This window comes from Pinus tabuliformis, chromosome 8 (assembly GCF_031772625.1).
Source record: "Pinus tabuliformis cultivar Carrire ecotype Pingquan chromosome 8, CPIR1, whole genome shotgun sequence".
In the NCBI taxonomy this organism is placed as follows: domain Eukaryota; kingdom Viridiplantae; phylum Streptophyta; class Pinopsida; order Pinales; family Pinaceae; genus Pinus; species Pinus tabuliformis.
Genome location: NC_142294.1, coordinates 1,525,185,304 through 1,525,200,100, shown reverse-complemented (window position 1 = coordinate 1,525,200,100; position 14,797 = coordinate 1,525,185,304). Strand labels below are relative to the sequence as shown.

The 14,797-nt window shown below is 36.6% G+C and overlaps 1 protein-coding gene across 1 annotated transcript; it reads right to left on the bottom strand.

Moving 5' to 3' along the window:
• Positions 1 to 1,763: 1,763 nt before the first annotated feature.
• On the bottom strand, positions 1,764 to 4,657 carry LOC149241728 (cysteine-rich receptor-like protein kinase 2). The gene is made up of 7 exons (XM_089370641.1): positions 3,805 to 4,657; positions 3,522 to 3,623; positions 3,254 to 3,393; positions 2,850 to 3,060; positions 2,506 to 2,740; positions 2,231 to 2,375; positions 1,764 to 2,105 (listed from the first exon to the last, which is right to left on the bottom strand). Exons 1-7 carry the CDS (start codon positions 4,655 to 4,657, stop codon positions 1,764 to 1,766), a joined length of 2,028 nt encoding a protein of 675 aa, XP_089226767.1.
• Positions 4,658 to 14,797: the final 10,140 nt, after the last annotated feature.

Genomic DNA, 14,797 nt, shown 5'->3' with positions numbered 1-14,797 from the left:
TTGCAATTAAGTGTTGCTAAACCTTTTAACTAAAAACTAAATCATACAACTAAGTTCTTAAAACACTTTTAGATATTCTAAAAGAATAAAAAATACCATTATTACTTAATGATGTAATTTTAAATTTACTACATTCTTTTCTACACTTTTACAACTTTTATTAATTATTAGAAATATAATTTTAAATATATTCACTTTTATAATAATGTAATTATTTGATGTTTTGATTTTTTTATAGCAATATAAGCAATTTTAAGAAATTATTACAGTAATATTCAGAATTAGATGGAAAATGTATAACTCAAAAATACCATTCAAAGTTTTTAGCAGACAAACCACATGTAAACATATTTGTTAACTATATATATATATATATATATATATATATATATATATATATATTTGCAATAGATCTTAGTAAAATAATCATAAAAATCAAAACTTAAGCACTATATAAAAAAGAGTAGTTTTTAAAAATTGATAAATTTACCTATTTAATTTAATCATTCACACAATTATATTTAGATGAAATAACTTTACTTTCGTATGCATTAAAAGATTATGATTTTGAAAATGTTAGAACAATTAAATATAGCATTATCTTGGTGAGGATCATCATTCTTTCTTTATTTGTGAGTAATTATATCATCTCTATTAAAAACTGAGAAATGATTGGACAATCATATTAAATTATTAAAACCAAACTTATACCTACAAACTTAATAAACAGAAACATTGATTAACCAAAAGACTAAATAACCCATCAAATTGTATAAACTTATTCAATATATATATATATATATATATATAATTTGTTGGGAAATGTAATGATTTTCATAAATATAGTCCAAATCTCTTGCTTTAAATCCAATCTATTTATTTAATCATAGAATTAAAGCATTTAACTTAATAAATATCATATGGAGACACCACTTTTAATCTATAAAGTAATTATTAGATTAAATAGTTTGAATATTAAACCATATACTTCCATACTATATTTAAGATTTTCCAGTAATTTATTTTTAAATTTGTCATACTGTAAATATTAGTTTTTAGTATAAACATGATTTCTATGAAATTCCCCTAAAAACACAAATAGTGTGGAAAATCATAGAAATATTATTATTAAATTATTTATAATATTCCCGTGTATATATAAAGATCATAGAAATATTGTTGTTAAATTATTTATAATATTCCCATATATTATAAAGAATCTATTTAAAATACAATTATATAATATAACACTAATATATGATATATTTTATTTTAACATTCCTAACCAGCCAAAAATCAAATTAATGTATAATCCAGCAATTTAATTAATAAAACTTTATATATATATATAATCCAGCAATTTAATAGATATATATATATATATAGATATAAAAATTTAAAAAATATATAGTGGTTAAGAATAATTTAAATAGTAAAATTAAACTTGATGAAACTAATATAATCTTCCCAAAATAATTTAGTCTTTATTAATTTTACTCAACCTTTTCAATTTTATGTTTCACGTGACAATTTAAAAACGAAATTCATAATTAGATTTTCCCAATTTTCTATTTGCTTTTTAAATAATCTTTAAAGACATATTACATGCACCGTTTCCCATGGTGTGCAGTAAGTGTTTACCATGGTGGGCCTAATAATCAACGGATATAAAGCAATATAATGCAATCCTATAATCAACGGATATAATGCAACGCAACGGATATAAAGCATATAAAGTAGTGCCAAGAGGCATGGCCTGATTTTCATCTCGGCTCCAGAATGCCTGAAGAAGGATCAGCAGCTGCAGAATAGACATCGGAAGGTGTCGTGGAAGAAGTTGCTGCACTGTTCGATGTTCTTTCAGGGTCAGGTGTTCCCACACCATCCAGATCTACGAAAGCAGGGTTTGTTGGCGATGGAAGATTTTCACGCTCGCTTGTCAGCATCGAAACCACCTCGGTCATTGATGGCCGCAATATTGGAGCTGCCTGGATGCAGAGCAGACCAATTTTAATCACTCTAATCCCTTCCTCGCACGAATAAGTGCCCTCCAATGTGGATTCCATAATTTCTAAAGCTCGTTCTGCTTGGTACAGTCTCCATGTCTGGTTGCCCAATACAACACAACAACACAACACTTTTGTTAGCAAGGCATCGCAACGCTATGTATCGAGATTTTAGAAAATTTGCACTTGAAAGATATAATGGAATCTATATATATGAGCCATACTCTTTCGATGAGAAACTCCGAGTCTTCCACCAAATTCCGACACTTTCGTCCGCTAACAATCTCCAGTAGAAGAACTCCAAAGCTGAATACATCTGCCTTTTCTGTCAGTTGCCCACGTAAAGCGTACTCAGGCGCCATGTAGCCTCTGCATAATGTCATTTACAATGAACTTATTTCCTTATCTTATAATGATATAAACCTTTCAGAAGCACAACCTATAATTTATTAAATCAACTGGGGAGATCAATAGGTTGAACTGGAGAGATAATTCTTACAAAGTTCCCGCAACTCTAGTGCTAACGTGGCTCTGATCTTCTGCAAAGAGTTTGGCTAACCCAAAGTCTGTTATTTTGGGTCTCTGTTTATCATCCAGTAAAATATTGCTGGCTTTAATATCTCTATGGATTATGCGAATTTCAGATTGCTCGTGAAGATAGGCCAGCCCACGCGCAGTTCCAACTATGATTTCATATCGCTCTCTCCATTTAAGTAAATGACTTTTTTCTGTATCTGTAATCAATGCATATCCGGAAGTAAGAATATGAAGAAGCTACATACACAAACTGGAACAAATCCAACATCCATGCAACCATTAAGCAGATAGAGAGCTAGAAGCAACCGAATATAATTCTGTCGAGACTACTGTTCTGCAGGTATTCGTAAACCAGTAGCCTTTCTGAGCTTTCAACGCAGCAACCAAGCAATTTCACTAGATTTCTGTGTTGAACACGACTGATGACATTCGCTTCATTAAAAAATTCGGCGTCTCCTTGCCTTGAACCTATTTTCAGCCGTTTAACTGCAATCTCTTTGCCATCGGGTAGAACACCCTGTACATCAATCAGATTTAAATTCTTTATATTCTGCATTATGACGTGGAGTTATTGCTGGCTCTATTTCAATTGAGAGCAATTATTTAACGCTTACTTTAAATCGGCTTTTAATTATTTATATTCTCCATTACACCTTGAGCAGTTGTAAATAAATCCCTAATTCAATTGAAAGCAATGATTTAACACTCACTTTAAAGACAGACCCAAAACCTCCTTCTCCAAGTTTGTTCTCTGCGCTAAAATTGGAAGTAGCCTCTCTCAGAATATGGTACTTAAAAGTGAGTTCCGTGTTCACTTCTGGAAGCGCTAAGCTGATTTCTCTTTGCTCACCTGCAAAAGGAATAACATGGCATCTAGTAAATCAATAGGTAAGCAGTTCATAAGATACCTGCTAATAAGCCGCACACTGAATGACTTAGCAGTTTCGAGACCTCTGGTTATGGGAATCCGTTTCCAACCTTTTCGTCGAGTCCACATGAAAAGGCCTATGGATGCAATTAATCCGGCCGTAGCGCCTACTACGCCTAGAGCTATTGGAAGCACCTTAGATCTTTTCCCTCCTACAAATTTGCACATAAAGCCTTCTTAAATTAGCTATGTTTATTTCACTGAATGAATTAGTCTCTATAAAACCAGTATGTTCCTAATCGTTGTAATCTCTATGAAATATTTTAGTAAATTGGGAAATCTTTTATTTTACGAAATGAACAAAACCACAATTAGCCTCTGATCATAAAATACCGGAACTCGGAATACCCTCGGTTGGCGTCGGCGGAATGATGAAAGTATTGAAAAAGTTGTAAATCTCGTAACGCATACCGCAGTGACGACTTCTGTAGCGTGCTCCATTAGCACCAGTTGCGCATGCCGTATGATTGATATTATTCAATCTACCGGCACCGGATATCTTTGACCAACCTACAGATAAACAGGAGCGGCAGTTTGCTGGGGACAGATCTCTCCAACACTGGACTAAGCCGTACATTTCCCTTGAATCCGAATAGACGGTGTCAACTTTAATTTTAGCAAAAAGTTGAGGACTCTTCACAGCTTTTTCGATGATATTTGAGAGCACTTGGTCAGTAATATTTCCAAACTGCGCTGGAGCATAGCTTTTGTCGAGGTTGCAAACAACATTCGTAGCCTCGCTCTCATTATAATCATTGTAAAAGCTATGATTGTCGTAACGTAAGAAGCACTCGTTTAGCCAAACGAATCCAGAGGTGTTGCTTGGACATATCTCAACAACCAATGCTGCCGCCTCCGTTTCGCACTGCTTGCAGTCCGAGGCATTTATATTCCCACTGCATTGGGCAAGCCCATAAACAACATTATTGGTGTTTTTCCCCTCAACACTAGTGTTGAATCCGCTCGTTGAAACCTTCTCCACCAATGATTTAAAAACCTGGTTTAGATTATGCTGGAAATCGCTACCGTAACTATATTGGTTAGGCGAGCAATCACCCCAACTGGAATAATTAAAATCCTCAGCCGCTGATAGGTGCAAATCCTCAGCCGCTAAGAGGTGCAGAGGCGTCCACACGCTGACCATAAGCAACACACAGCTGATCAATGTTTTCGCCTTCATCGCCATTGCAGAGCAGGGCAGGAGCTACACGAAGGTGCTCCTCTAATTTGAAGGTATTGTATAGTGAGAGCAAACCCACAGGGTTATGGATGTCAGATGGTAATGTTTGAGGTTCCCATTCTTATAGTATTATGGACGCCGTATCAAACAAGTTGTTTCGTAAATTATTATGGAGGCCTTGTGAAGCAAGTTCTTTTGTCATTTAAGGGTCAAAAAATAATAATATTGATCGTTAACACCATTGGACTTTAACATCAATTTAATCATTTTCATATACTAGATATTCCCTAATCCCGTTCACCTGACGAGGCCGTCCCTGTTGGCTTGAAGATATTGGTGGGAAGACGCTTATTATGAATGCGGTGAGGGTCGTCGCTATTAGTTCTGCAAGGCGTGGAGGGCGGGTAAGACGATTTTAATAACAATAGTATATTGCCTTTCTGTTGGCTTTCCAAGGCGCGGACGACGGGAAAGACGATTGGAATTACGACCGGGGTCGTTTCTATTGGATTTCCATAAGCCGTCAGGAATACGAATTTAATTACCACCCGGTTTGTACAAGGTTTTCATTGTCCACCAAATAAGTAGCACTCCTTCGATTTCTAAAATGGAAACAAGTAAAATGTATTGTCTATCTGGCATTAGAAATTCTATAGCCTCAGAAGTTATAGTAAAATGTCTATATATATTATCCGGAAAAAGAGTCATTATTTTCTATACTTCTTGTGTCATGTATATTATCCGGAAAAAGAGTCATTTTCTCTCGCAAAGAAGAGAATTTCAACCTGTTTTAAGAGCATAAATCCAACATTTAACTTGTAACCTCACAATCAATAATGCACTATGTTGTATCGGATCCCATTAAACATTTGTACATGGCTAAACTAACTAAAGTACTCTGAAATTGCATAGTAAGCATTCTCATGAAATCATATTTCCGATATTTACATATAATAGAACTGCTAATTACAAAGAAATACCATACATAACATATTAACCAAATTCACAAATAAGAAAATTTATGAAAATGAAAAAAAGGATAGACAATTTGTTTGGAAATAATATATATATATATATATATATATATATATATATATATATTCATAAATATATACAAAAAATTAGTTATATATCAACTTGATAAAGATAGTATTTCCTTTCAATCTCCTTTGCTACGAATTTCATGTATAAAATTACTTGCTAAAGATGGCTACACACTAACACACTAGTGTTTTTAGGTAGTATTAACGTATTCCCCTTATGATCATAAGGGGAAATGTCACTTCTTAGAGTTTGGGTTAGTCTTCCAACCAAGAATGAATGCAATACTTCACGATGGACTTATGTATACCTATACTTTTCCATTCAGTGAACTAAATGTTATAAAAATGTTGAAATTAACGGAGAATAGGTACTATTGGAGGAAATTTGTTTCACTGTGAGTTCTAGATTATGATTAGTTCCTATTTACTAGGTGCCACTATGTTTCTTAATAATGAATTGGAGAGCGTTCTCTGCTTTGTGCAGCCTCCAAAAATAATTTGCTCACCTGAGAGCTGCAAGTTTCAAATTTATAATTTTGTTCTCCTTTTATTTTAACATGGTACTAGAGTTGGTGAACCCGATGTGAATGATCTTGCTAGCAATCAGTGTTTGGGGAGCAGCTAAAGGTCATTGGATCTTGTTGGCAATGAGTGTCTAGGGAGCTGCTTAAGGTTGGTGGTGTCATGGCTAGAGACGCATTTTTTTTTCCTCTCATGAAGTAGGCAGCGCAAGATTTTGGTCTATATTTCGCACTGGTCAACTAAGGTTTGGTGGGGGAGACAGCAGGGGTCTGGGGCTTGTTTACACACTGTTTGACCAAAACTCAGACCGATTCCATTCAACGCACCCAAAAAGCACGGATCCGGCATCTGAACTGCACGCAGCAGCAATGGTGTGTTGGGGTTTGGCACGCCCGATGGATTGATAGTCCTTGCCTGCATGATCGGTGGTTTTCCATTGTTGTAGCATCCAGGTGTTGAATAATGGGTTGAACTGCTGTGATCGTGGTTGCGACAGGAGTCTTTTTCCTCGGCTCCATCATGGGTATTATTTCCCTGGTTTATTGGTGGCTGCTAGTTCATTTGCTGAGCATCCTGTGGTATGCTCGTTTAAGTAGTGGTTAGATCTTGCGAGTTTCTTTTTCGATTGTCAGAGCTGCGATGCGTGGGTGGATTGACAAATAGTGAAATGTGATGTTGTGGAGTGGCGCAGCTGTGGTGGTGAACGGTGGTTGCAAATGCTCGTTGATTGCAGGTTGGAAGCTGATGGTTGCCATCCAGTGGGACGTCAGGGATAGTAGTGCTGTGAGTGTGGAATTGCCCCCATTGCTTGGCAGGAGCTTGACTCATTGGCTTGTGTGTTTCATCCCTGCCAGAGTAAGTGTCGTGTGAACTGATTGCCTTGCACTGGTAGGATTGAGAGGCACAATGTTTATTGGTGTTGATATGAGGAAGCACAACGTGAGTTGTGGATTTGAAGGTCATTGTTTGAAAAGACCATCTTTTAGACAAGGTGGTGTTGTTTTTTTTCTTAGGTTTAGTGATGGTTCCTGCATTTTTTTCAGAGCAGTGGATTGGTGGATCTATTTGGATCAATGCGAAAATCGCTTAACTCGACGACGCCCTTCCAACTCGGTGAGTCGAGTTCATAGGTAATTGGTGGTATCTATTCGATTGTGGTGAGAAGTAGTGGTATCTACTTGAGTTAGTGGATGTTTGTGCAGTGGTGGAGAACAATAAAGTTGACCATCGATTTTTCTTCTTCACAGTGAACGGTAATGGGTGGTGGAGCCTGCCGGTGCCTGGTGCTTTGTTGTAAGTGCTAGTGTCAGTCTTTGCAACCTTCCACCAGTAATCAAACATGCTCTTACAAAGTGGTCTTAGGGTGTCAAAGTCAAATTTTGTCATTTCAGTGAGTCTTCAAGTAAAATTTGGTCACTAAGTATTAGGTCTAGGATTTTTTAGGTCTAGGATTGTTTTCACTCCTTCTAAAGTTTTCCAAATATTGGTCCACGTCACCATTCGGTTGAGTGTACCATCATTCAAAGAGTTGTCATCATCATTTCAGGTTCCAATGGGTCATTTTACACCTTGTTTATGCTTCAGGTGTACTTAGGTAAGGCTCATTTACATGACCTAGGGTTTTTAAGGTAATTTTCCTTGGATGGTCAAATCATCAAAAAAAACTTGTATCCTGATGCTCATACACCTTCCCCTACCCTTAGAATACCTTCTTAAATACTTCCCATCAATGATGTCCCTCAAATTCATCATTTTCCCACAAACTCTAGCTTATTGCTACAATTTGACACTTTTCTAGGTTAGGCCTGTGTTTTTCCTTTTTGGACCCTTTCGCCTCACTCAATATTTGAAATTCCACTTTCCCCTGCTTCTAACATCCCTCCCTACTTTGAAAAATTTTCTCAAGAAATTAGAAGCCCCTCATCCCCTTCATTTCCCTTCATTTCTACAAATCCCCTGTTCCACACATCGGGATAGGTTTTATTCAAATGATGTTTTTGAGCAAGAAAAGATGAATTTGACAAAAGTGAGAGAGGTTTTTGTCCATCATAGACTCGTGAAGAAAAAACTCCTTCATGTTTTACACAGGTCTCATGGTTTTGGAGAAATGTCCAAACAATTATTTTCCATAGGAGAGTTTCTACCCTTCTAGAGTGACTTTGGGAAAATCAAGATGTCTCCTAGCTGGAGTGACCAAATGACTTGCTTGATGAGTCAAATGGTAACTAGAAATAAAGATCCTTCCAATGAGCTATCATGAGCTCAATTAGGAGTTGAGGAAGACCTCCAAAAGTTGACTGGAACAACACTCTGCATTTTGGCAGCCTCATTCTTCACATTTTGACCAGTCTTGGGAGATTGAGCTTTTGACAAGGAAAATGAGTTCCAAATTGAAAAATTCAATCTCTTTTGGAAAGTAGACTCGACAAAATTTGCAAAGAGATATCCCACGCTCCATTTGGACACCGTGAAGGTAGTCAAAACTCACCTTGAAGATGGCGTTGTGCACTCCCTTCAGGCACTGCACACTCCACAATTAGGTAATTTTTGTATCAGTCCCTTGGTCAAATGCGACACTTTTTTGGGCAATATTTTAGAGGAATGGCCACCACGATTGGATTCAGAAGACTATTTACACTCAAGAAAACCATGTTTCTATATTTGAAAGTCAAAACTACTAGGTGGAAAAGGCAGAAAACCACCTAAAAACCATGTTTCTGCCTATTTTCTGAGCCAGGCACTGCGTGTTTGAGCAGTCTTGGGAGATTGTAGTTTTGGAGGGGAAAATCAAGCTCAATTTGGGAACTAGGGGTAGTTTTGGAAACTAGATAGGATAAGCTTTCCAATGAGCTATCATGAGCTAGATTTGGATACTAGGAAGGCAATCAAAACTCACTTTGAAGATGGTGTTGCGCACTTTCTTCAGGCGCTGCGTGTTTGACACTAGCGCTGCGCACTTGACAGGTAGCCAAATTTTTCACTGTGTCTCTCCAGAAAACACTTTTCACTGGTGGGATTTTGATTTTTCACTGATGTAATTCATAATGATGATGTAATTAAAGTGCATTTTTGTTACCTAGGGTAGATACATTAGATGAATGGCCTAAGTGGCATGTAATGAATCAGTTTGCTTCATATTAGGGATGACTCAGTTTGACCACCCTAGTCTTTAGCTATGAGATCAGTCTTTTCTGCAATTGCTCGTCCTCTCATGGATTCGACCCCTGAGACTAGGATTAGTTGTTTTGAGGCCTATATCATGTAGTTTCTCAGTCATTTTATTGGTTGGACTCAGTGTGGATGCTCAGAGCTTGATTGTACACCTTTGTAAGTAGTTTGGCAGGAAATTAATAAGAATTGCAGCTATTTTTATGGGATCCCTGTGGTATGGAGTTCTAGTATAGTTTCTTCTTCTATGAATATATGTTTATATGTTTTATGTATGCCATCAATCATTTCGTTGCTTCTAGTTGAATGTTTTCAAGTTTGATAGGTAGAATCCATTGTATCAGTGCTCTGCCTTAGGAAATCATTCACCAATCCATGTTTTCAGCAGTCCAGGAAGGATCCATGATTGTCACATGCCCTTCTTAGCTTCTCATCAGTCTTAAACATCTCACCTCATCAAGCCCTAGAGTGCTAAATCCTATGCCTACCTTGCCCCATAGAACACCCTACATTTTTGACCTAATTTCCTAGACCTAAACTGCCCAGCTCCTCCTGATCCGATAAAACCTCTACAAAATCCAATCAAAACTTTCGTGCTACTATACCTAGCCTAAAATCCTTTACTTGATCCAGTCATCTTGATTGAGATCCTTATGGAGAGAGCCCTCTCCCAGCCTAGTAGGGCTAGCTACTTGGCTAAGCTTGGTTTGTGGTTACCCTGGCATTGCCTCCCTTTAACCTGAGGTCAATCTAGCTGATAACAGTAAGCAAATGAGTGAGCGTAATTTTATTTATTGTTTTCACAACCGTGGTGGTGCGTTGCACTCATTGTGGGGCCTGTGTTGGAGAGAGGCATTTTTTACTATTTTAAATCCGAGAGAAAAATGGTCACAACCTTAGCCGGAGGAATTATCAGATCAGAGCTATTATATATCAAATGAGACCAAGGAATGAACCCTTCCGACTCGGTGGGCAATGTTCATAGATCTTGTAATTGAATTCGCTCCCTGATCAATTGCTAGAGCCTAAGGGATCTTGGAATAGATTCATAGATCAACCTGTCAAGATGAATAATCATATGGCAGAGGGGTACGCAAATGAGAGAAACAAGTCCGATGGGTCAAATTATTCAAACTGGAAATGCAAATTGCAGATACTGCTTGAGGGGTAGAGTGTGTGGGTGATTGCAAATTGGGATGAATTGAAGCCGATTGTAGATAGAGGTGGAACAACTGCAACAGTTCAGGATTGGGAGAAGAGGGAGAACAAAGTAAAAGTGTTGTTGAAATTGTCAGTGAAAGACTGCATTATCCCTCACATTAGAGAGTGTAAATCAACAAATGATATTTGGACAACTCTAAAGGATTTGTATGAGATAAAGAATACAAATCGCTTATTTTTCTGAAGAGCAAGATTCTCTCCATTAAAATGGAGGAAAATGAATCAGTTGTTGCATTCATGTCTCGAATCAAGGAGTTGAGAAATAAGTTGGCCAATATAGGGGAGAGTGTCGAACACTGATCTTGTCACATTACCATGAATCGTATGATTAATGATTATCATATGTTTATTACAGGCTTGAATGCGAGGGAGAAAGACCCCAATTTCGAAGAATTGACAGGGATGACTCTAAAACCCTAGAATGTAGATATTGCATTAATAACGAAGAAAAAGCCTTTCAAAGGGAAAGTAAGAAAAGGACAAAAAGACGGAGGTACACCACAGAGAAAGCCACCGCAAGGTATGTCTTCGACTAGAAATGATTTAGGAACCAAATGTTTTTACTATGGTAAATTTGGTCACTTTTCTTGAAATTGTTTTAAGAAAAAGAATGATGAAGCTCGACATAGACATAAGAAGCAGGCAGGGCACTTTGCTGATGAATATCGGAATCAGGACCTCATACTGTTTATGTCTGATTCTACTTTCTCTATTGAGAATGATGAAGCAGAAACTTGGTTTGTGGATTTAGGAGCTTCCACTCACATGATAGGTAATAGACATTGGTTTCAAGACTTTAAAGAGACCAACAATGGTGCTAATATCTACCTTGGTGATTACAGAGGATACCAGATCAAAGGATATGGAAACATTCTTGTAATATTGCATGATGTTAATATGAGGCGTATTCAGATCGTGATGTATGTACCATGAATTAAAAAGAATCTGTTCTTTGTTTCTATGATTAAAGACCATAATCTTAAGGTCAAGTTCTTTAAATCTTATTGTGTTATTAAAGATTTGCTAGATCATTTGAAGCCAATTGTGACAGGAATACAGGTTGGAGGTATGTACAAGATGAATGTTACAAGCGGACCACATCAAGTGTTAACTTAAGCATTTGTGACAGCAGTGAACCTGTGGCATCAAAGATTCAGACACATCAATCTTCCTGACTTATTGCTGCTACAAAAACAAGGTATAGTCAATGGACTCCCCATTTTAAAAAATGCGCATATTGATTGTGAAGGGTGTGCACTTGGGAAGATGCACAAGGATGAATTTCCATCAAGTTTAAATAGAAGAAAAAGAGATATCCTTGAACTTGTGCACATTGACATATGTGGACCAATGCAGACAAGATCATTAGGAAGAGCATATTATTTTTTTATTATTTGTTAATGATTTCACAAGATATACTTGGGTATATTTTTTGAGAAAGAAACGTCATACATTTGAATATTTTAAGGAGTTTCGAAGTAATATTGAAAAACAAAAAGGGAAATTCATCAAAATTCTCCTCTGGGATCAAGGGGGAGAAACAAGATGGGAAACTTCGTCGAATATTGCAGGAACCATGGAATGATTCTGAAATTTACAGTACCCCATACTCCACAGCAAAACGGGGTGGGAAAGAGGAAGAAAAAAACTTTAGTGGAGTGTGCACGTAGCATGTTGAAAGGTAAGAACCTATCTAATGGATTTTTGGGAGAGGCTATAAATACTACAGTTTATTTAAAGAATAGGAGTCCAACGAAGAGTCTTGATCTTAAAACTCCATTCGAGGCGTTATATGGTTTTAAGCCTATAGTTAGTCATCTAAGAGTATTTGGTTTGAAAGCTTTAACTCATGTTCCTAAAGAGGATAGGAAGAAACTAGATGTGAAGGCCATCAAATGCATATTTGTAGGGTATTGTTATGAGTTTAAAGCATACAAACTATTTAATCCATCTACTCACAAGCTGATTGTGAGTAGAGATGTTATATTTCATGAGCAGGTTGATGAAGGAAACCGAGACAAAGGAAATGAGGAGTGGCACATTCTTTTGATGATGGAGGACAACGGTGAGGAGATTAAAGAAAACCCTATGCAACAACAACAACGAAAAGAAGAATCAAGTGATGCAAGTACAGTCACCAAGCCAAGTCCACCAAGAAATGAGCAAGACAAAATTGAGGTAAGTCCACCACTAAGGAGATCAGGTAGGTAGACTTAATTACCAGCAAGATAGAGGGACCACGCTCTTATAACTAGTATGTTAAATGTTGTTGAGCCCTCAAATTATAAAGAAGAAAGTTAATATGATGAATGGAGGGCAATCATGGAAGAGGAATATGAGTCAATCCTTAAAAATAAAACCTGGAATTTAGTTGAATTGTCAGAAGGGAAAGAACCTAAAGGTTGCAAGTGGTTATATAAACCTAAATTTAAGTCAGATGGTAGTGTAGACAAATACAAAGCTAGGTTGGTAGCTAAAGGTTACTCACAAAGGGAAGGAATTATAAGGAAACCTTTGCTCTGGTAGCTAAGTTGAACACTATTAGAATGTTGATAGCTTTAACTACAAATCATCATTGGAGTCTACACCAACTAGATGTCAAGTCTACATTTTTAAATGGAGAATTGAAAGAAGAGGTTCATTTAAAACAACATGAAGGGTTTATCAAATAGGGGCAGGAGGATTTAGTCTACAAATTAAAAAATCATTATATGGTTTGAAACATGCATCGAGGTCATGGTATGAAAATATTGACTCATTTTTCTTGTAGCATAGTTTTAAGAGGAGAAAAAATGACCCGAAATTGTATATCGTGTTTGATGAAAAGGGGCAAGTTGTTTTGATTTATTTATATGTTGATGATTTAATTATCATTGGAAATGTTGATTAATTGATTAAATAAATCAAAGTGGAGATGTCATATGTGTTTGAAATGAAAGACCTTGGAGAATTACATTATTGTTTGGGTCTGGAAGTTTGGAGGGACAATGGGTAGAATTTTCTCACTCAAGGGAAGTATGTCAAAGGTTTATTGAAAAAGTTCAGAATGGAGCAGTGCAAAGCTACCTCAGTTCCTTTACAACAACATCTTAAACTTCGAAAGGAGGATGATTCCAAAGAGGTGGATGCCAAATTATATGGACAACTAGTTGGGGAGTATGATATATTGGACTACTACTAGACCAGACTTAGCATTTTCAGTCAGTATGTTAAGTCAATTCATGTCAAAACCTCTTGAGAATCATTGGGTGACAACAAAAGGTGTCTTGAGATAGTTTCACGGAACCATTGATTTTGGTAATAGGTACATTGATTCTTTTGATGTTAATTTGAGAGGTTTTTCATATTCAGACTAGGCAGGAAACCTGGATGACAGAACATCCATAACAGGTTATGCTTTCCACATTGGATCCAGGGTAATTGCTTGGAGTAGCAAGAAGCAAAGTATTGTTTCCTTATCTTTTGCAGAAGCAGAGTATCAAGGAATGTGTGCAGCCAAGTGTGAGGCTATTTGGTTGAGGAGACTTCTCCATGATGATGGAGAGGAATAAAAAGATGCAACAGTAATCAAATGTGGCAACCAAAGTGCAATCAAGCTGGAAAACAATCTAGTGTTTCACAAAAAACACAAAACATATTGATTCTCAGATTCATTTTGTTAGAGAGAAGGTTTAGTTGAAAGAAATTCTTGTTGAATATTTTAATACTTGTGATAATGAAACAAATATTTTCACTAAGCCTCTTGGGAGGTTTAAATTTGAAATGTTTAGGGAGATGTTAGGAGTACAGGTGAACCCTTTCTCCATTAAGGGGGAGTGTTGAAATTAATGGAGAATAGTATGATTGGAGGAATTTTGCTTTACTATTGAACATGAGTCGTAGATTAGGATTAGTTCCTACTCTCTAGGTGTCAGTTCGAATCTCCATATTGTGATGTAAACTATATGTTTTGTTTCTTAATAATGAATTGTAGAGTGTTCTCTGCTTTGGGCAACCTTTAGGTGTAGCTTGCTCGCCTGAGAGCTCCAAGTTTTAGATTATAGTTTTGTCCTCCTTTTATTTTGACAAAAAAGAAATATCCATTAAGAGATTTCACTCTTTTCTTAAAGTATTATAACAAATTCTAAACATTAACTAGTGCTAGGGTAGTCCTTGCGAGTGTCATTGATGGAACACTCTTGTTTGTAGGAAT